The following is an 18865-nucleotide window of genomic DNA, read 5'->3' as shown; positions in this document are numbered from 1 at the left end:
CCCCCGCCCCGCGCCCGCCGGTGGCTGCGCAGCGCCGAGCACCGCGGCGGCAGCGGGACGGTACGGGCGGTGGGATACGGGGGAACGGGCACCCCAGCCCCACCCCCCCTCCCACCCCCGGACCTTTCTCGGGGACACGGCACTGCAGAGAGCCCCCAGGCGCCCCGTGGGTCCCCACGGAATCCTCCCGCGGGGACACAGCACCCCACAGAGCCACCCCCCCACCCCCGGTATATGGCACCGAACAGACCCCCCAGGCATGCCTTGGTGACATGGACCACCCCAGGCACCACTTGGGGTTATGGAGCACCCCTCCGCCCCCCCCAAGGACTCTTTGGGGGCATGGGGCACCCCACAGACCCCTCCCGGGGGGCTGGGGTACCCCATGGATACCCCCTGGCCATCCCTCAGGGGTATAGGGCACCGCACACCACACCCCCCCCAGAACCCTTTGGGGGCACAGGGTACCCCTCAGACCCCCCCCAAACACCCCTTGGGGACACAGGGCACCCCTGAGCCCCCTCCCAAGGGGCCAGAGTACCAAACAGACCCCACCTGAGGGGACATGGCACCCCAGGGACCACCCTGGAAGGGACCGGGGGGGGGGGCTGAGTATGCCAGCCGGGGGCCATCCCAGCTCTCGTGCCGGTGCCAAGGAGCCGGCAAGGACAAGGCAGCCTTTCTCCTCGCCGGCAGCGGCGATGGCACAATATAAAAAGCCGGCTGGTGGGAGGCCAGGCACACCAGGGGCCCGGCCAGCTGCCCTGAGCCATCACCCCCGTTTTGGCCCCAGCACCCCCCCAGCCGCTCGAGGCCAAGCGTCCCCCTGTGCCAAAACACCCGCCCGGGCTGGGCGAGCGAAGGCTGCCAAAGTCCGCCGGGACCGGCAAATAAAAGGGGTAAAAGCTGTTATTGGCAAGGGTGAATGATTAACCCAGGGCGCAAAGGACGTGGTGACAGACTCTGCTCCTGTCACTGCTGTGTGTCCCCCTCCCTGTCCCCTCCATCCCAGGACACTCCCCCCGGGGAAAGAGCGGTCAGGACGTCCCCAGGAGCACCCAGCCCCTTCAGCCACCGTCGACCAGCGTACACTGAGAGGGAGCAGCTGCCAGCAACACTTTTAATGAAGTTAACTGAAAACTACAGTTACAGCAAAAAAAAAAAAAAAAAAAAAAAAAAATTCAACTTTTTTTTTTTTTTTTTTTTTTGCAGAAAAAGGGGAGGGCTGGGAGACGCTCCCACCGTACCCCCCACCCCTGCTGGTGCTTGCACAAGGGGTGGGTCGGGGGCACACGGAGGTGAAATCCAGCTGATTTTGGGGATGCTCCCTCCACAGCCTCCCGACAGCTTCAAACTCAAAGCTCTCACACACATCTTGACCAAGGCAAAGAAACAACCGAAATAGCAGAAAACTCAAACACACACTTTTCCCTTGGGATATCGACCTGCTCTCCTACCAGCCCAATGGAATAAAAATAAATAAATAAAAATAATAAAGACTTCTTGGAAAACCAGTGACTTTTTAAGGACGTGACAACCAGCCGAACCAGAGCTGGGTTTGTTAAACAGGAGCTCGAAAAAGCAAAGCAAGATTTTAAACTGGAGGCTGTCTCAATGGCAATGCAAGAGATTGGGGGAAAAAATACCAGAAGTCTTTGGGTTTTGCATCCAGCACCTGCACGGGGCAGGGGGACGGGCAGGGATGAGCTGCAGCCTGTGCTGCGGGAGCAGCATCACCTTTGGGGCTCATTTACTCAAATCCCTTTGCTGGGAGGACTGGAAACCAGTGAGCAGAGGCTGGCAGCCTCGCAGCAGAGGGGTTTTGCTCCAGGTTCATTCCCATGGAGATGAATCCCGAGAGCCCACGGCTCCGGGCCCTGCCACCGTGCCAGAGCGCTTCCAAGCACCCTTTTAAAACAACAATAAAAATGAACCCAGGAAACCATGTGCAGAAATAAATTGGAAAAAAACCCCAAACCAAAACAACACCTTTAAGGAAAGACAGTCCCCCTTGCAGGAGACTTAACAGCAGCGTCTGGGGGAGTTGAACCCCAAAGCGAGCCCTTTCGCCCCCCATTACCAGCGCACTGGCTATAGGAAGAAGAGCTTGTCGCAGAGCTGGGCGCTGGGCTCACGGTGCAGGACCTGTCCCGAAAGGAAGGCCAGCTTGTGCGCGTACTTGCAAGGGGCAGGGACCCGGACGGTGCCTGGCCAGTTCCAGTACAGGTGACAGAGCTTGAACGTCAACCTGGGGACAGCGAGTGGAGAGGGTGTCAGTGCTCGCTGGCATCCTGAGGCTTGCAGGATCGCTGCTGCGGGGACGGATCCTGCTCCCTACGGCAGCGCCGCGGTCCAGCAGCAGGGAGCTGCAAAGGCTGCAAGGTCAAACCTGCTCACGGGGATGTTTTCTTCCTGATTGCACAAGATAAAGGTCAGGCTCTGCCTGCCTGGGCACTGATAGTGGCTGATTGCGTTAATTACCCGGGTACTATTTGTGTTTCAACCCGCAGCAGCTCTCCTGCAAGGCCAACCAGGCCAGCACTAGATGACACAGATTTTCCTTTATCACACTTGCAATTAGCTCTTTCCCAGAGAGGCGGCAAGACGGATGCCATCCGCCTCCTCTCCCTCATCTGCTGCGAGTCCTCCCAGCTAACCCAGTATGAAGAGCAGATTCAGCCCAGTGCCTGCACAGGTACCTGCTGCCCTCCCCACTAGCTCCAGGGGATTGTTATGCAAAAAACCAAACGGATTTAGGAGGTCAGACATGGGTCCCCACGCTGCGGGATGGTGAGGGGGGCTGTGGAAAGCCTGCCCTTACCTCTGCAGGTGCTCGCAGCTGAGGTTGGCCGTGTTCAGCACGCAGACATAGCGCGTGGGGATGCTGCAGCCCTGGCGAGAGCGATGGGCCAACAAAAAGAAATCCTGCCTGAGAGGGAGGGAAGAGCAAGGTTTTTTTTGCACGCCAGTTTGTTTGGTTGGGTTTTTTTTTTTCAGTTTTGTTTGCACACAAGGGTTTTTTTGCACCCCATATGCAGCTTTCCTGAAAGCAGCCAGCGTTACTGCCACTGCCACTCACCAGTCCAAGCTGGTGACCGTGTGGTCGATGACCGTCCCCGGAGGAGGGGACGTGAATTGCTCCGCCGTGAGGGTGTAGAAGTTGGTGCTGATTTGTTTCTGCACCACCATGACCACCATGCTGGGGTGGTAGTTCTCAAAAGTGTCGAAGCACTTCTGCATCTGCGGGATCTCGTACTTGAGCACGGTGTTGAGCTGGCTGTCAGACACGCCATCCCTGTACACGACTATCTTCTTGGGCAAACAGTGGTTCATCTGGGGAAGCAGAAATTGGAAGAGCTCGCTGTTTTTTCCCCCTGACACCGTGCACAGGACTGGCTGGCAGGGGGAGATGCATGCCCTGGCAAGAAGCTGGGCACTGAATGCCCACCAGGTCTCCAGGGCTGACAATTCAGTGGTCTTGCAGCCTGTGAATTCAACCCATCACCCTCAAGCTTTGCGGAAAGCCCCTAACTATACACAGCCCCAGCAAATGCATTTCAAAACAGGTTTCAGAGGGACTGGCAGGGCAGAGAGAAGCAGTGTTTGCACTAATCCTGCCCACAGGCAAGTGTTTGGTGACCAGCAAACTTCCAGTTTTCAGGGGTGTTTCTCCAGCACCCGCAGAAGGATGAGAAAATCCCAAAAGCAGGTCCTGGCTCCTGCCCTGTCACACTGCTTTTCTCACGCTGGGGACGTGGGACAAGAGGACAGGACTCAGCAGTTTGATGCTGATACAAGCAGAGGTGTAACGTGGCACTTCTCCCAGTGCAAACTAATCCTTGAGGCAGGTTCGCACGTTCCCGAGATAAGGGTGAGCCTCCCCGGGCACGCGTGGCTGCGGGTGCCGCATCCAGTCCAAAGGCTGCCGAGGATGTCTGCTTGCTCGCACGCGCTCGGGCTGACAGGTTTGGGGTGTTTTTCCCTTGCTTTGAGGAAACATTAAACCACGGGAGGGCGTTTTCGAGAGTGCCCTGCTGGGGGTTTGGCCTCACCTCGTGGAAGTGCTGGAGGGCATCAGCCAGGCAGAGCCGCAGGCTGTCAGCGATCTCCTGGTGGGGCATCTGGAAGACCACCCTGGAATACCACTTGGTGAGGATGCTGGGGACGGAAGGCGGATGAGCGTCAGGCACCCCCCTCACCAGCCAAAGTCCAGTGAGCTGTTGTGCAACCAAAACCGACCCCAGCTCAGCACTCACGGTGCCTTTCCCACCTATACGGTACCGAGGGCGCGCCAAAGGCCGGCGCTGCCTGCACTGGCAGAGACCTTGCTGAGCACAGCAGCTTCACCCCTTTCCCAGCAAAGGAGAGGCAGTGGCGATGCTGGTATGGGACACTCCCCGCGTCCCCAGGGTGAAGGCGGAAGGAAAGCCTTCCCCCCCAAGGCACCACGTACTGATTCATGCTGGCCACGAAGCCGATGACGGAGCGCATCCCTTTGCTGCGGCCGTGGTAGACGTCCATGCCGATAACCATCAGATGTTTCTGGGGGGGGAAAAAAGGCAGGTGGGAGTTAGGGGTAAGTCGGACACCTCCAAGCTGCCCTGTCCGGATCCCTTCAGCTGTGAGGGATGTTGCGCGCACAAAATGGAGACACCGACCCCAATTATCCAGATGGTTCATCTGCATCCCCAGAGGGAAGCCTGTGACCACAACAGTTTATGCCCCGGAGCTTGCAAACTCATCACACGCATGTGCTGAGTGGTTTTGCCCGCCTTACCAGGGGGATGTCGACCCCCCAGAGCTCGCCACCGAGCTTGCAGTTCAACTGCAGCAGCACTTTCTGGACCACGCTCCTCATCTTGCCCAACTGGCCTGCAAGGGTCTGCGCGTTGATGACCTGTGGGGGGGGGGCAAAACAGGGAAAAGCGAGGCTGGAGATGCCCACAGCTTCCCTGCACCAGTGGTCTCCTTCTGCTGAGCCCCTCGCCTACCTGGGAGGGCACCGGGGACTGCACACAGCACAGCTTCTTGATGGCCCCGTACAAGTCCTCCCGGCTGCTGGAGATTATGCACAGGAGCAGCTGCACCTTGTCCTGCAGGGAAGCAGAGCAGGGGAGGGCGATGCACAAGTATTAGACGCACAGGGATCCGAGAAGACCCACCCGCTGCACAGCTCTCCCCAGCAGACACACGAACTTTGTGCTAACCTGCGCTATCCCTCTGAGCCCCTCTCCTCACCTCACTATCCAAAACGGTTCGGATAGTCTTGGCGTAGGTCTCGATGCGGTCATCCTTCAGCTCCACCAAGGCGGGACGGCTGACGCGCATGCCGATGGGGCCGCAGACGCTCTCCATGGTGGCCACCAAATTCTTCGCCAGGTCCTGCAGGCGCTTTGGGTAAACTAGCAGCCAGTAGTTCATGGCGATCTAGGAGAGAGGCGAGGACAGCCCTTGCCTTGGGGCTGCAACTGCCAAACCATGTAGCTCCCAGCCCTGCAGCACAGAAGGAAATTTGGGAGAGGGAAAGCGGCCCAAGAGGAACCTAAAGGGTGCACAACATCCTATTCCAGCAGTCTGAAAGCCTTCAGCCACTCCAGGAGGAGGTGGGAAAGCAGATGCTGCAGCCATGTACCTCTAACCTCCTTAGGAAAAACAGGCTGAAGCATAAAGCCAATATAAATAAGGGAAGGGTTTTAGCTCGAACAAGCTCAGACGGGAGCGGGGCAGATGGGATGCCAGCACTAAGAAAACCCATCCCAGTTTTCAAACAAGGGGATGTTGTTGCAACGGCCGAGCAGTGGGCTCACCGCCGAGATGGAAGCTTCTCGCGTGACCTCCCTGTTCCAGCTCAGGTCCTCAGTGGGGATAAAGGAGCTGTGTCGCATGTTGATCCTCTCCGCGGGCAGGACTCGGCCCTGCGTCTGAAAAGAGCAAAAATCCCTGGCAGCTCCGGTGCAGCCATTGCCTCCATTCCCTGGGTGGGGGAAGCTCAGAGCCCAGCACCCTGCAGCCCCTACCCTGTGAATATCCGGATCCAGGGTGAGCCCCCAGCGCATCAGCTCCTGTGAGGCCTCTGGGCTGTCCTTGATCCTGCGCAGGAGGTTGGTGAGCCGCGTGTAGTGCTGGCTGGGACTCTGCAGCATCTCCCGCATCACGTCCTGCAGCAGGCGGGCACGGGAGGAGGTGGGTTGGGGAAACCCCGGGCGTGATGGGGGGCTTTGAGCTCCCCCCGTCAGTGGCTGGACGGGGCTTAGCTCTCCAAACCGGGCAACGCCAGCTCAGGTGAGCAGAGACCATCAAACTATGCTTCAGACCATGCAAACATGCTCTGACCTTCACCATTCGACTGTCCTTCCTTATCTCGGGGACCCCGGTCATGAAGGTGAGCTCTGGCACAAGCAGTATCACGTCCAGCAGATGCTGCAGGGAGGAGGACATGCACCGTCAGCACCCCGAGGGGGCTGCAAGCCCCTGCCCTCCCAGCAACGGGCAGGACAGGAGCTGGAAGAGCTGAGAAAAGACTGTAGGTCTCCAATTTTTCCTCCCCAGGTCTCCATGCCTGGCTCACCTTCCTCTCCGGCGTCCGTTTTTCCTTGGGCCTGTGGATGAGCAGTGGCTGGTCCAGCTCGCTGATGGTGATCCCGTAGGCTTTGCTGGAAAAACAGCAGGGAAATGGCATCAGGTGAGATGTTCCTGTTCCTGCCCATCCACGTTGGGTCAGAGCCAGGCATCAAACACTTCCTCACCGACAGACACTCATCCTAAGGGATGCTCCAGCGGGCCCCTACCTGTAGTAGTCCACAAAGGTGATCTCCTCGCCGCTGGCCAGAGTGAAACTGTCCCTTGGGGTCTTGTTCCAGTCAATGTCATCGATGCGGTAGGTGCGGTTGTTGTAGCGAGTGATGACCACGTTGCCCACCAGCTGCTTGGTGCACTCGTCCTGGAAGCTGCTGACACTTTGTTTGTAGATGGCGTGCCTGTGGTGAGGAGAGAAGGAGGAGAGGCTCACGGTGATGCTCCCTGCCCGTGCTACCCCAAAAATAAAATGCCTTTTGCCAAACAGCACCGGTGGCCCGCGGTTCGGCGATTGCAGCTGGCACTGCCCTTGCTGAGAGCCAGCCCCAGGCACACGGCTGCTGGAAAACCACCCTCACCCCTAAAGCCCCACAGGGCTCTTCTGTGTTTTTTCCCTTCTCTTACATGACATTCAGGACGGAATCACTGCGGATGACTTTGTGGATGGCGTCGATCAAGAGGAAGAGGCCGCCATCCTTCTTCCGGATGCTGACACAGTATCCCGGCCAAATCTGCAGCCTGTGCCCAGAGGGGAAGATGCCCAACGGCACCTGGGTTAAAACCAGAGCCGCCTGCATGGTGCTGCCGAGAAGCCGGACAGCCGTCCTGCTCACCAAGAAGCACTCAAAACACACGGGGATTTATTTCCCAGCTGGCTGCCAGCTTTCAGCTAATAACCCCTGAATTGCACTGCAGAAAACAGGCATTCTGAGGTCAGGCTAACCAGAGCTGGCCAAGAGAGCTGACCTGGCAAAGACTTCTGGATTTCCAGCCTTGCACTACTACTAGGGGGACAGGGACATCCCTGTCTCACACTCAGGGCCCTGGGCAGTGGCAGTAGGAAACCATGTCCAGCACCCACCTGTAATGCTGTAATACGGTGGCTTGGTCAGGTTCAAAGAAATTTCTCCCAACAAGCTTCATATCTAAGATTCTCATCACCCTAGCAAAGAAAAATAAAAGCAGGATGGGCCCAGGATCCGAGGGAGGAGGAGGAGGAGGAGGAGGGTCTCCTCCTTGGAGCTTGGGGAGGGTCTCTGCCATCCCTCACCTCCGGAAAACCACGTTGTAAAAAGGGATGCAGAGATCCGAGCTAGGCTCAAGCACTTTGGTTATCTGGATGGTGATGGTGATCTCCTCCCTGTCGCTCCTCCTCTGAGCCTTCAGACTGACCACCTGTGGGGCGAGAAGGCACGTTAGCCAGGGCAGGAGGGATGCTTTCCTACCCAGCACATGGGCTGGAGATCTAGGGGGACGGCATCCCCGTGCCCCCAAATCGGCTAGAACAACCTCACCTTGGTGCAGATCGTGTCACCCCTTACCTGGGGGAGCAAGATGGGCAGGTAGAGGATGGAGCCATCGAACGCGGTCACGTTCCCCGTCACTGCCTGGTGCTCCTTCAGCATGGCAAAGCGTGTGCTCCTGCACTCCACCTCGGGGCTGCCGCAGATGGGAATGCATCGCCTGCCACCGCTGGCAAGTCCTTGGTCTTTTAACCCTCCTCTACCCCCCAATGAGACCCCACACAGGACACCAAAAACCCCCCAAGGGGAAAAAAGCTAGAGCTCATTTGCTTTGCTGCCCTGCAGCAGCTCTGCCCGCAGGCACCATGGCTGCGCCGGCCGCTCCATCTAGTGGCTACTGGGACGGAGGGAGGGAGGGAGAGACACGGAGGGCTCTGCCCCGGAGGCACCCACCCTTCAGAGGGGCTGCGGGGGGAGCCCGGCCCCCCATGCCCATGCCGATACCTGAAGGTAACGTGGTACTGGTAGACGGCTTCATTCTGGCAGTGGATTTTAACCGAGTTCAGCCCCACGGTTAAGGCTGTTCCCTTCGGCGCCGGCTTCGTCCACAGCGCCCTAAGAGAGACAGGGCAAAGGCAGGGTGGTGAGCCGTGACCCCAGCCAGTGCTCAGACCCCAAAACGTGGGGCTGGACCTCACCGATGCTTCACTTACGGTCTGCCGGCAGCTGAGGGGGTCCCTGGGGCGGGTGCGGGTGGCAGGGAGGGCTGGGGTCCTGATGGATGCACGGTGGGCACAGCAGCCATGCGGGGCTTCCCGTAGGACGGCACGGTGGGCGCAGCAGCCATGCATGGCTTCCCGTAGGACGGCATGGTGGGCGCAGCAGCTATGCAGGGCTTCCCATAGGACGGCACGGTGGCATCTCTCCCGGGGGGGCTGGGCAGCGCGTCCCCTCTGCCTCGACACAGGATCCTGCGTCCCCGGCACGGGCAGAGGTGAACCCCGGCACGCTGGGGTCACGTCGGCAGCATCTTGGCTGCAACCCCCCGGCGATGACCCTCCCCACCATCCCCTGGTGAACTCCCCCCTCAAGCTCCTGCCTCTGACAGTCAGATCCCCCTGCTCATGCCCCACATGCAGCGGGTGCTCCTTGCCTGGAGATGCTCAAAACACCAGGTTTCGGTGGCAAACCGCCGAGCCACCACACCACCGAGGGAGCGGAGCAGGAGGCAGCACGCACGGGCACCGGCTCGGTCACCACAACGGTGTCACTTGCAGAGCATCCCCCAGCCCGCTGCCACCGGGGTCGGCAATTAAACCATCCGAAGGAGTGGGGGACCGAGGAGGGAAGGGAGGGGATAAGGGGAGGGAGAACGGGGACTCACCGCCCGCGCGCGGGGAGCGCTGCCGCCATCCCCTCGTCATCCTTCACCGCCAGGCTGGGCCGTGCCAGAGCCTCCGCCACGCCAGCGGTGCAGCGGCCTGCGGGAAGGAGAGGGCACGGTGGGTGGTGGCAATGGCTGAGGGGAGGAGGGAGGCCAGGCTGGGCCCCCCCCCCACCTCACCCCCGGGCACGACCACCTACCGAGGGGCCAGTCCCCGGCCTCCAGAGAGGGACAGGGCCGCTCGCCCAGGCCCAGGCCACACAGCAGGGTGGAAAGCGGCACCAGGGAGGGCCGGGGTTCAGGCAAACCCGGCTGGGGCAGGCGCTGGGCACGGTTTGGGATCCCCCGCAGCCTGCCCGGGGGAGCGGGAGCCGGACCGGGGCCGGGCAGACGGAAGGACCGGGCGGGCTCCATGGCCACCCCGTCGAAGCTCCCGCCTGCAGCGCCGAGCACGATGATGCCGACGCCGACTCACTGCGCAGGCGCGGCTCCGCCCACCCCCCACATAGCTCCACCCCTACATAGCTCCACCCCTACATAACTCCACCCCTACATCGCTCCACCCCCCTCATCGCTCCACCCCCTACGGGGGGGGGCTCCCTAGCCACGCCCCTCGCGGAGATTCCCCCACCCCCCGCACCTGAGGGGCTTCAGCACCGCGGACAGCGCCCGCCGCGGGGGCGGGGCAAGAGCGGGGTGGGGTGGGGGGGCAAGATAGGATGGGGAGGGGGGCAACAACGGGGGGGGGGGGGGGGGGGGGGCAAGTGCAACCCCAGCCCAGCTCTGCATGGGCAAGTGGTGCTGCCCTGCCCACCGAGGGGGGGATCCAGGGAGGGTCTGGTTCCATGATGGGAGGTGGTTGGGTGATGCTGTTTACCCCCCCCCCCCCCAAGACACGCAGCCCCCAGGATGGGGATGCGGTGGTGGCCACTCACTAGCCACCGCCCCCCCACACACACCCCCCACCATGCTGCAGCGTTGCCCAAGGCCAATGCTGGTCCCCAGGGGGGGGGTTTCACAGACCCCACTGCCTCCATCCTGCTTCCTCAGCGTGGAGCAGGGAAGATGCTCCTGGCTGCCCGCTCCCCAGGGGTGCTCAGCCCCCCCACACCGGCACAGGCCAGGGTTCTGCCTACCAAGACCTGGCAGCATGCAGGGCCCCCCCCCACCCCCGGCTCTCCCAAGGGAGCGGCGAGTGAGTAAGCGGTTGAGGACGTGGCCCCATCTGCCAGCACCGAGCGTGCCGTGCTGGGGCCAAGGCGCCCGACAAGATGGTGGCAACTGGTCAGGCAGGCACACGGGGTGGAAGCGCCACGGAGGAGACTGAGCAGCCCCACAGCAGGGGGAAAAAGAGGTTTTTATTCCGCATTTCTCCCCTCAAGTTGTGTGTCCTGCTCTCCCCAGCATGTGCATGGGTGCCAGAGAGCCAAGGGGGGACACCACGGTCCCACACATCCAGAAATCCGTGAGCTGTAGGCAGCAACGACCCTGCCTGTTTTGCACAGGGCGGGCAGCAGGTCTGGGGCGTAAAGCCGGAGCCCCCACCCTTGCTACTGCTCCACTGCAGGGTTAGGAAGGAGGTAGGAGCCGGTCCTGCACCCACACCTGCAGAAGACACCTCGCCGTGTCCCAAAAGCAAGGCTGCAGGGGCTGAGGGCAGAGCCGGGGTGCCACAGGTCCCCAAGCTGTGCAAGGACCATCCCCATGGCCTGTGGGTGTGGGGCTGGGGTCCCCCCAGCTCCCCCTGGGCTATCGGTGCCGGTGCTCCAGCAGAGCCTCAAAGTCCGGAGAACACACCAGCTTGTGCTTCACGTGGCCCAGGACGATCATCTCGCCTGTCCGGTTGTCCCCGATACCGACGGACACCAGCTCCTTTTCCAGAGGGGAGAAACACCTGTGAGCAGCCCACTCCCACCAGAAACCCGTTAACTGTGGTGGGAGAAGGGGCGAGGTGCCCGCCTGCTGTGGGGGGCTAAGCCTGGAGGAGATGTGCCCCCTTGCTACCCACACCCTGGGGACAAGAACAGTGGGGATCCTTCCCCACCACTGTCACAGGGACAGGCTGCCCAAGAGCCATCTCACCAGGGGCTAGCATGACCCCAGCAGGGACCCCCAAGGGGCTATCTTGGGGTGCAGCCCCACAAATCGGGTCCCCAGCACCCCCCTCCTCAGCCCCCATACCTGCAGAAAGGAACAGGGGGTCCCCATGGTCACGTCCAGGGTCACCTTGCCCAGCACCAGCTGCACCTTCCCCGACTTGCGGATGAGCAGTTTCCCCACCTGCCCCTCGGGGAGGTCGGCCAGGGTGCAGGTATTCTCCGCCTGCCTCGCCTCCTGCCGAGGGATACCGTGGAACGGGGTGGGGGAACATCACCAAGCTGTCCCCCATCCCACCCCACTGCCCCCTCATTGAGCTCCCTACCTGGCTCTTCTCCTGCTTCACCACGACAACTTGTCCTTCCTCATTTTGCAGCTCTGTCTTGATGGGTTTGGTGTCCTGGGTGGGCGGCTGGCCGGGCAGCGTGTCGGGCAGCTGCAAGAAGAGCAGCTCCTCCTCGGCCGACAGGCTCAGCCGCTGCAGCAGCTCGGCCACCGAAATGTCCCGGGGGAAACCGGGGGGTCCCTTGGTTTGCGCCGGCTTGGGCAGGGGGTCCTCATCGCACGGCTCTTCTTTCACTGGCACCGGAGGGGTTGAGAGGTGGCGGGTGGGCACAGGGAAGTGTGTGGGGAAGCTCCCCACAGCCTCTGCCCGCTGGGATCCCCCCCCACCCCAGTGTACCTTTCACCGTTGGCAGGTCCAGCTCCATCTTCTCTTCTTTGGGGCCAGGCAGCCAAGGCTGGGTGTCCTCCTGCTCCGTTGCCTCCTCCTTGAAGAGCCAGCCCGAATGGGCCAGCGGCAGCTGCACCGGCTTGTTACGGATGTCATTCTTCAGCCCTGGATCGTCGAGGAACTGCGGGGACAGGGAGAGGGGACGCTAAGCACGAGCCCGGTGACACCAAAGCCACCCCACCTGGCCCCACTCACATCGTCCTTCTGCAGCATCCGTAGGATCTGCTTCGTCTCCTCGTCCGTCTCCCTCTTCTCCTTCTTGATGTTGATGATATGGGAAGGGCCAAAGTCTGATATGTCCACCGTCTTGTCCCAGGAGCCTGCTGGGGAGAGGGGAGCAGCCCTGGGGTGAGGCCGAGCCGGACGGAACAGCCTGGAGACCCCCCCAGGGAAGGGGGGCAGCTCTCGTTACCTTTCTTCTTCATCATTTCAGCAGGACCCTGCTCAAAGATGGAGTGGGACTGGATAACCTCGGGCCGGCCCCGGCCCCGGCCATGCCCATCACGCTGCCGGTCCCGGTCCCGCTCCTTCTTTTCCTTCTTGACGGAGACATCCTCTCTGGGCCTGGGGAGCGGGGAGGTGACCCGTCACCCCACCCCAGCAGTGGGTTCTCCTCTCGGGGCACGTTTTGCCCACCGAGACCCCACTGCGCAGGTACCAGCCGGCAAAACCGCCTCCGCACCCCACAGAAATGCTTACGAGGCCACTTACTCTTCCTTGATCTTCCTGCTAATTATGTTGGGGGTGAAGGTTTTCTGCAAACGAGAGCAGAGGGACAAGTCACTGCACGAGCGGAGATAAGCAACAGAAACCAAACCGGCCGCGGGGCTGGAGGAGGCGGCTGGGGACCCGGCCACGTCCTGCACGGACCAGCACCCCGAAACCGCTCCTGGGGCTGTGGGGGGTCCCCAAAACCCCCCCAAGCAGTGGGGTAGGAGGCCGGATCACCTTAAAAGGGTGGGTTTTGGGGGAGCCCCCCTCCAAGTGTCCTCACCTTCTTCACTCCTCCCAGGGTGAGGTCTCGGGAACGGATGGAGGGCAGGCGTCCGGGGGTGAGGGGGGGGGCGGCGGGACGCCTCCCGAGCAGCCCCCGTGCCCCGGGGAGCCCCGGCCGCAGGCTGCCCGGTGAGCTGCTGTCGCTCGGGCCCCCCTCCGCCATCCTCGGCCTGGCCCTGCGTGGGGACACACACGGACGGACGGACGGACGGGACACGGTCAGGGGCACCCAGCCCAGCACCCTACACAGCCCCCCCCCCACCCCCAAACAGGGCCCACTCGTATACCCCCACCCCAGATTGCCCCCCCGCCGCAATGCACCCCCTTGCATCCCCCTCCCCAGGGTGCTCTCCCCCCCGATAACACTCCTAAACAAACCCCCTTCCCCACGGGGCTCGGCCCCCCCCGCACCCATTTACCCCGCCACGCCGGCCCTTACCGGGTCCGGGCAACCACGGGCTCACAGCGCCAATGCGCATGCGCAACAGTGCGACCTAAGCTTCCGGGAATGACGCCGCGGCGGCCATCTTTGTTGAGGGCTCGATGGGCCCGTCAATGAGCCGCCATCTTTGTGCTTGGCATTAGCCTGTCCCATGAGGAAGGTGGCGGCGCCATCTTTGGAACGGGCAATGCCCGGCCCGTGGGGCATTGGGCAGTGCGGGACGGGGGACGGGGACACTGGGGAGGCGTGGGGGGGGGGGCTGTCACCCCTTCATTTGACCCCCCCTTCGGCTGCCTGGCCTGCAGCCACCCCCCCTGCAGCCCGAGGTGAGGTGTGGGGGGGCACCCAACCAGCCTACAGCCCCCCCGGGGGAAGCATGCGTGGGCACCCCACGCACTCGGGGCTCTGGGGGGGGGGGCAATGAGTTTGGGGTTTTTTTTAGGGTGCTCGCCCCCCCCCCCCCCCAGACAAAGGTGTCCCCCACATCACCAGCAGCAAACCACCCCCACCCCCCCGGGGGGTTGCACCCACGGGGGTCTCGCGTGGGGTGCCAGCACCCCCCCACCCCCGCAGCCAGTGCACCAGATTTTGGGGAGGGAGGGGGAAGGGGTGTCCCGGTTGTGCCGGGGGCGGTTCCCGCCCCCGGCACAACCGGGACACCCCTTCCCCCTCCCCAAAATGGGGAGGGGGGGGGGGGGGGCTCAGGCAGCACCCCCAAAACTGCACCCACAGCCGCCCCCACCCCCTCACAAGCAGGACCCCCGCTGCCTCCATCCCCTGACGCCGAGCACAACCCACCACCGGATTGGCAGAACAAGGAGGGGTTTGGTTTTAATTCTCCCCCTCCCCGAGTCGCTTAGATATATATTTTTTCCTTTTTTTTTTTTTTTTTTTTTTTTTTTAATTTTTTTTTTTTTTTTTTTTTTTTTTTCCCTCCTCTGGAGGGTGTTTGCTATTTCCGAGCTGGCTGGGAGGATCCCAGTCGCAGCAGCCGCAGGCAGCAGCGCGGCATCGTTGGGTACCATCGTCACCGCGCTTCTCACCGGCATCCTCTGCCCTTCCCGCTCGGCGACTTCGGCCCCACGGGGGCTGCCTGCCCTGCCTTGCCTTACCTTACCTTGCCCTGCCTGCCCTGCCACCCCACCGGCATCCCACCGCATCCCGGCAGCCCCCCGGCACGGCCAGGTAAGGGCCTCACCGATACGGTTCTACCGGCAAGTCGTTCGACCTGTGACCCTCCCGATGGCATCGGTTGAGTCCTGGCAGGACTTGGGGGACACGGGGACCACGGGACGGACGGACGTCACGATCCGACTCCAAAGCTCCCGGTGCTAAAGCGAGACCCCCTGCCCCACGGCCACCCACGGGAACGGGGCAGCGGGCTGGCGCTGCCGTCCCCCAAAAGCGCTGACCTTCCGCCTCTGCCTGACATTGGCGAGGGGGGGGGGGAGGTTATTGGGGTGATGCACATGGGGTGACACCCAGCTTAGGGGGGGGGGGGTGGTGTCCGGTGGCTACCGGGCACTGGGGATGCCAGGGGAGGCTGGGGGGTGCTCGCCGCAGGGCTGCGGGGGCAAGCGAGCACCCCGCCGTGGGATGCCGCACACAGGTTTGGGGAGGGGGGGGGGGGGGCGTGCGTGGCCGTGGGCGCGTGCCCACGGGTGCCCACGCGTGGGGCGGCTGTAGCCGTGGGTGCCGAGCGGTGTTTGCAGCGGCACGGCGGTGGTGGTTGCGATGCGTTCGGGGGGGGGGGGGTGCGGAGGAGCCCGGGCGTGGGCGACCGTGGGCACGCGTGTGCGAGCCGCCGTGGGCGCGCGCCCCTGCACGTGGGTGTTTGGGGGGGGGGGGGGTGTTGCTGCGGGCACATTGGCAGCCCCGCGGTGCCACGGTTCGGATGGGTGCCCGCCGTGGCACCGCCGCTCCCCGTGGGCCTTGCACAAGCCCTGGGGGTCCTGTGCCGGGGTGCATGGTCGGGGGGTGAGGGGCACCCCACCTCCCACTCCCCCAGCCTCCTCGGTGCGTCCCCTGGTTCCCGTGTCCCGGTGCCACCGACGGCATCCGCACCGGGGCTGTAGAAATCCCCCGTGCGCCCACCCCGCAGAGCGGCTTCCCGGGGTGCAGGGGGTGAGGGCAAACGGGGAAACTGAGGCACGGAGGGACCGTGGGCCAGGGCAAAGGCGGATCCAGCTTTTCTGGTGCCAGCTGCCTGCGTGCAACCCTCCCCTCTCCCAGCACTCCCTCCGCTCCCCTTGTTTTTCTTTCCCCACCCGGTGTTGAGCAAACCCCGAAACACCCACTGGCGGCGAGCCGGGGCCCCGCGGCATCCCGGAGGGGGGGAGCGGCCGGGTCCCCCACGCAGCCGCTTCCCGAACGGGCTTGTTCCCGGCTTTCCGCTGCCTGCTCCTGCCTGCGTTGCCTATTCCTGGCTGCCGGCCGCTTTTCCCACCCCGGTGCCATCTGCTCCGCCGCGGGGGCCACCGGTGCGGGCGGCCGCCCGCCTTGGCAGCTGCTGTCGTGGGCAGCGGGCGCCCCCGCCACGCTCAACAACAGTAGTCCCCCCCCCAAAAAAAAAAACCCACCACCACCACCACCCCCCCTCTGCCCGCAGGAGCTCAGCCCCACCGGCCATGGAGCTGCTTTCTACCCCCAAAAATATCGAGATCAACAACATCACTTGCGATTCTTTCCGCATCTCCTGGGCCATGGAGAAGGGGGACCTGGAGAGGGTCACCCACTACTTCATCGACCTCAACAAGAAGGAGAACAAGAACTCCAACAAGTTCAAGCATCGGGTGAGCCTGGCGGGGGGATGCGGGCCCCCCCTGCCCAGGGAGAGGAGAAGGGGTTTTGGGGGAGGCAATAGGGTTATAGCCCACTCCTACGCTGGTTTGGGGTCAAATCTCCCCGTGGGACGTGGCCGGCAGAGAGGACCGGGACAGGGACCGGGGTGCGACCGACCCCCCCGAGCCCCCGCGGGGGAGCGGAGCCACAAACCGCTCGCGCTCCCCCTCCCCCTGGATGCGAGTCACTAATTCAGGACGTTTTTAGCAGCGCGGTTGCCAGGGTGATGCTATTTAATGTTTAACATTATTTTTTTTCTCCTCCCCAATAATAAGGGGGGGTGGTGGGGGGGTGGGATTTTTTTTTCCCCTGTGTCTCCCGACTTCAGCATCCGCTGTTGCCACAGAAACAGCTCTGCACTGCGGTGCTGCTCAGTGGCCTATTGACACCATGAGGTGCCACCGGGAGTAGGGGGTCCCCGAGGCCCCTCCGGGGGGGGAACGACACCCATCCTCCCTGTCCCAGCAGCAGTGGCTTTGCTGGGAGGTGTTTGGGGCCGGTGCAGGCAGCCGGGAAGCAGGGAGAGATGCCGGGGCCGGAGCTGGTGGTGGGGGGGGTGTTGCAGCAGGAGATATGGCAGCACTCTGCTTTGGGGGTGTCTCGGTGCCGGGCAAACCCCGGCAGAGGCACCGGCGTGGATATTTTGCAGTGTGCGGTACCAGGCAGCATCCCCTTGGCATTGGGCAGGGTTGGGCCGGGATGCAGGGCTTGGGGCAGGGAGGGGGGATATGCCACCCTGCCTGACCCTCGCTCCTTGGCGCAGGACGTCCCCACCAAACTGGTGGCCAAGGCGGTGCCGCTGCCCATGACGGTGCGGGGTCACTGGTTCCTGAGCCCCCGCACCGAGTACAGCGTGGCGGTGCAGACGGCGGTGAAGCAAAGCGACGGCGAGTACTTGGTGTCCGGTTGGAGCGAGACGGTGGAGTTTTGTACCGGGGGTGAGCTCGGTGGGGGCGGCCAAACCGACGCTGCCGGGGCCGGGAACCGGGAGGACGGGGGCGATGCCGTGAGCTTGCACAAGCCGGGCCGGTTGGAGCGGCAGCTGATGAGTGGGAGGACGGGAGGTGTGGGGAACGGGAGCTGCGGGCAGGGATGGGCTGCCGGGGGGGATGGAGACGCCCTGATGTCCCCGTCCCCGTCCCCAGACTACGCCAAGGAGCACCTGGCCCAGCTGCAGGAGAAAGCCGAGCTGATCGCCGGCCGCATGCTGCGTTTCTCCGTCTTCTACCGCAACCAACACAAGGAGTATTTCCAGCACGTCAGGTACCCCCGTCCCCGCTCCCCCTCCCCGGGGCCACCCGGTCCTTGCCGGGGCCCCGTCCCCTGACCCTGCCTGTGTGTGTGTGTGCGTGTGTCCCTCCTCCTCCTCCTCCTCCTCCTCGTCCCGGTCCCCGCACGCAGGATGCACTGCGGGAACGTGATGAAACCGTCGCTGAAGGACAACAGCGGCAGCCACGGTTCGCCCACCAGCGGCATGCTGCACGGCATCTTCTTCAGCTGCAACACCGAATTCAACACCGGGCAGCCCCCCCAGGACTCGCCCTACGGTCGTTACCGTTTCCAGATCCCGGCTCAGCGTCTCTTCAACCCCAACACCAACCTCTACTTCGCGGACTTCTACTGCATGTACACCGCCTACCACTACGTCGTCCTGGTCCTGGCACCCAAGGGTTCCTCGGGGGACCTCTTCTGCCGGGAGCGTCTACCCCAACTGGACATTTCTTCCAACAAGTTCCTGACGTGCTGCGTGGAGGAAGGCGAGCTGGTGTACCGCCATGCCCAGGACAGCATCCTGGAGGTCATATACACCGAGCCGGTGGACCTCAGCCTCGGCGTGCTGGGGGAGATCAGCGGGCACCAGCTGATGAGCCTCTCCACCGCCAACGCCAAAAAGGACCCCAGCTGCAAGACGTGCAACATCAGCGTGGGGCGTTAAGGGTGGGATGCGGGCAGGGCCGGGGAGGGGGACGGGTGCCCGCCACGGGGGCTTCTCCCACGGACGCTGCTGGGTGGAGGACCAAGATGGGTGCGGGGGACCTGGCCGGTGTAAATAGCGGCATTGCCTGTACCCCTGCCCGCTCGGGGAAGGAGCCGGTGGGATGCTCACCCAGCACGGAGGCAGAGCCCATGCCGCTCTGTGCCCCAAGGGAGGAAGCCTTCATCTCCTGGACTGGCCGACCAGCATCATCCTCGCTGACGTGAGCCCCGCGCTCTGCCCTCCGCCGCGCAGCTGCTGCGGGACCCCCTTCCCCTCCGGCATCCCCTGCATCCCCCCGGCCCCCCGCTCCAAGGCTCGCCCCCCCACCCCACACCGGCAACGCAGCTCCCGGGGA

General features: G+C 63.1%; 3 protein-coding genes across 4 annotated transcripts; 1 reads left to right on the top strand and 2 right to left on the bottom strand.

Annotated features, from left to right (window-relative positions):
• Positions 1-1247: 1247 nt before the first annotated feature.
• Positions 1248-9865, bottom strand: PIWIL2 (piwi like RNA-mediated gene silencing 2). Of its 2 annotated transcripts, none has more exons than XM_049830615.1 (21): positions 9624-9865; positions 9424-9520; positions 8753-9010; positions 8544-8654; positions 8118-8268; positions 7847-7971; positions 7658-7738; positions 7201-7314; positions 6789-6977; positions 6569-6653; positions 6334-6420; positions 6018-6158; positions 5808-5921; positions 5239-5427; positions 4992-5093; positions 4778-4897; positions 4454-4542; positions 4053-4158; positions 3080-3333; positions 2822-2929; positions 1248-2248 (listed from the first exon to the last, which is right to left on the bottom strand). In XM_049830615.1, the coding sequence occupies exons 1-21, from the start codon at positions 9835-9837 to the stop codon at positions 2092-2094; spliced, it is 2892 nt and encodes a 963-aa protein (XP_049686572.1). In that variant the 5' UTR covers positions 9838-9865; the 3' UTR covers positions 1248-2091. The 2 variants fall into 2 exon arrangements, with proteins under 2 accessions (XP_049686572.1, XP_049686573.1); XM_049830616.1 differs by having other exon boundaries at positions 8118-8235.
• Positions 9866-10776: 911 nt separating this feature from the next.
• POLR3D (RNA polymerase III subunit D) lies at positions 10777-13710 on the bottom strand. The gene is made up of 9 exons (XM_049830654.1): positions 13689-13710; positions 13248-13425; positions 12965-13008; positions 12666-12817; positions 12449-12576; positions 12203-12374; positions 11846-12099; positions 11605-11757; positions 10777-11295 (listed from the first exon to the last, which is right to left on the bottom strand). The coding sequence occupies exons 2-9, from the start codon at positions 13410-13412 to the stop codon at positions 11173-11175; spliced, it is 1191 nt and encodes a 396-aa protein (XP_049686611.1). The 5' UTR covers positions 13413-13425; positions 13689-13710; the 3' UTR covers positions 10777-11172.
• A 943-nt stretch (positions 13711-14653) lies between these two features.
• On the top strand, positions 14654-18477 carry PHYHIP (phytanoyl-CoA 2-hydroxylase interacting protein). Its single transcript, XM_049830660.1, has 5 exons — positions 14654-14876; positions 16300-16483; positions 17296-17470; positions 17678-17795; positions 17934-18477. The coding sequence occupies exons 2-5, from the start codon at positions 16319-16321 to the stop codon at positions 18466-18468; spliced, it is 993 nt and encodes a 330-aa protein (XP_049686617.1). The 5' UTR covers positions 14654-14876; positions 16300-16318; the 3' UTR covers positions 18469-18477.
• Positions 18478-18865: the final 388 nt, after the last annotated feature.

Source organism: Accipiter gentilis, chromosome 28, assembly GCF_929443795.1.
Source record: "Accipiter gentilis chromosome 28, bAccGen1.1, whole genome shotgun sequence".
In the NCBI taxonomy this organism is placed as follows: Eukaryota; Metazoa; Chordata; class Aves; order Accipitriformes; family Accipitridae; genus Astur; species Astur gentilis.
The sequence above is the reverse complement of the archived record's forward strand: the minus strand, read 5'-3'. Positions and strand labels throughout refer to the sequence as shown.

Bases quoted from the DNA above. Each gene is read 5' to 3' on its own strand.
- PIWIL2 (XM_049830615.1), bottom strand. From the start codon at position 9,837: ATGGAGCCCGCCCGGTCCTTCCGTCTGCCCGGCCCCGGTCCGGCTCCC. The intron at 9,011-9,423 runs GTGAGTCCCCGT...CCGGGGACGCAG, and splicing joins GCGCTCCCCGCGCGCGGGCG to GATCCTGTGTCGAGGCAGAG. The intron at 2,249-2,821 runs GTAAGGGCAGGC...CGCTGTCCCCAG, and splicing joins AGCTGCGAGCACCTGCAGAG to GTTGACGTTCAAGCTCTGTC.
- POLR3D (XM_049830654.1), bottom strand. From the start codon at position 13,412: ATGGCGGAGGGGGGCCCGAGCGACAGCAGCTCACCGGGCAGCCTGCGG. The intron at 12,375-12,448 runs GTGAGTGGGGCC...CTGTCCCCGCAG, and splicing joins GGATGCTGCAGAAGGACGAT to TTCCTCGACGATCCAGGGCT. The intron at 11,296-11,604 runs GTATGGGGGCTG...CCTCTGGAAAAG, and splicing joins CCCCCTGTTCCTTTCTGCAG to GAGCTGGTGTCCGTCGGTAT.
- PHYHIP (XM_049830660.1), top strand. From the start codon at position 16,319: ATGGAGCTGCTTTCTACCCCCAAAAATATCGAGATCAACAACATCACT. The intron at 17,471-17,677 runs GTGAGCTCGGTG...CCCCGTCCCCAG, and splicing joins GGTGGAGTTTTGTACCGGGG to ACTACGCCAAGGAGCACCTG. The intron at 17,796-17,933 runs GTACCCCCGTCC...CCCCGCACGCAG, and splicing joins GAGTATTTCCAGCACGTCAG to GATGCACTGCGGGAACGTGA.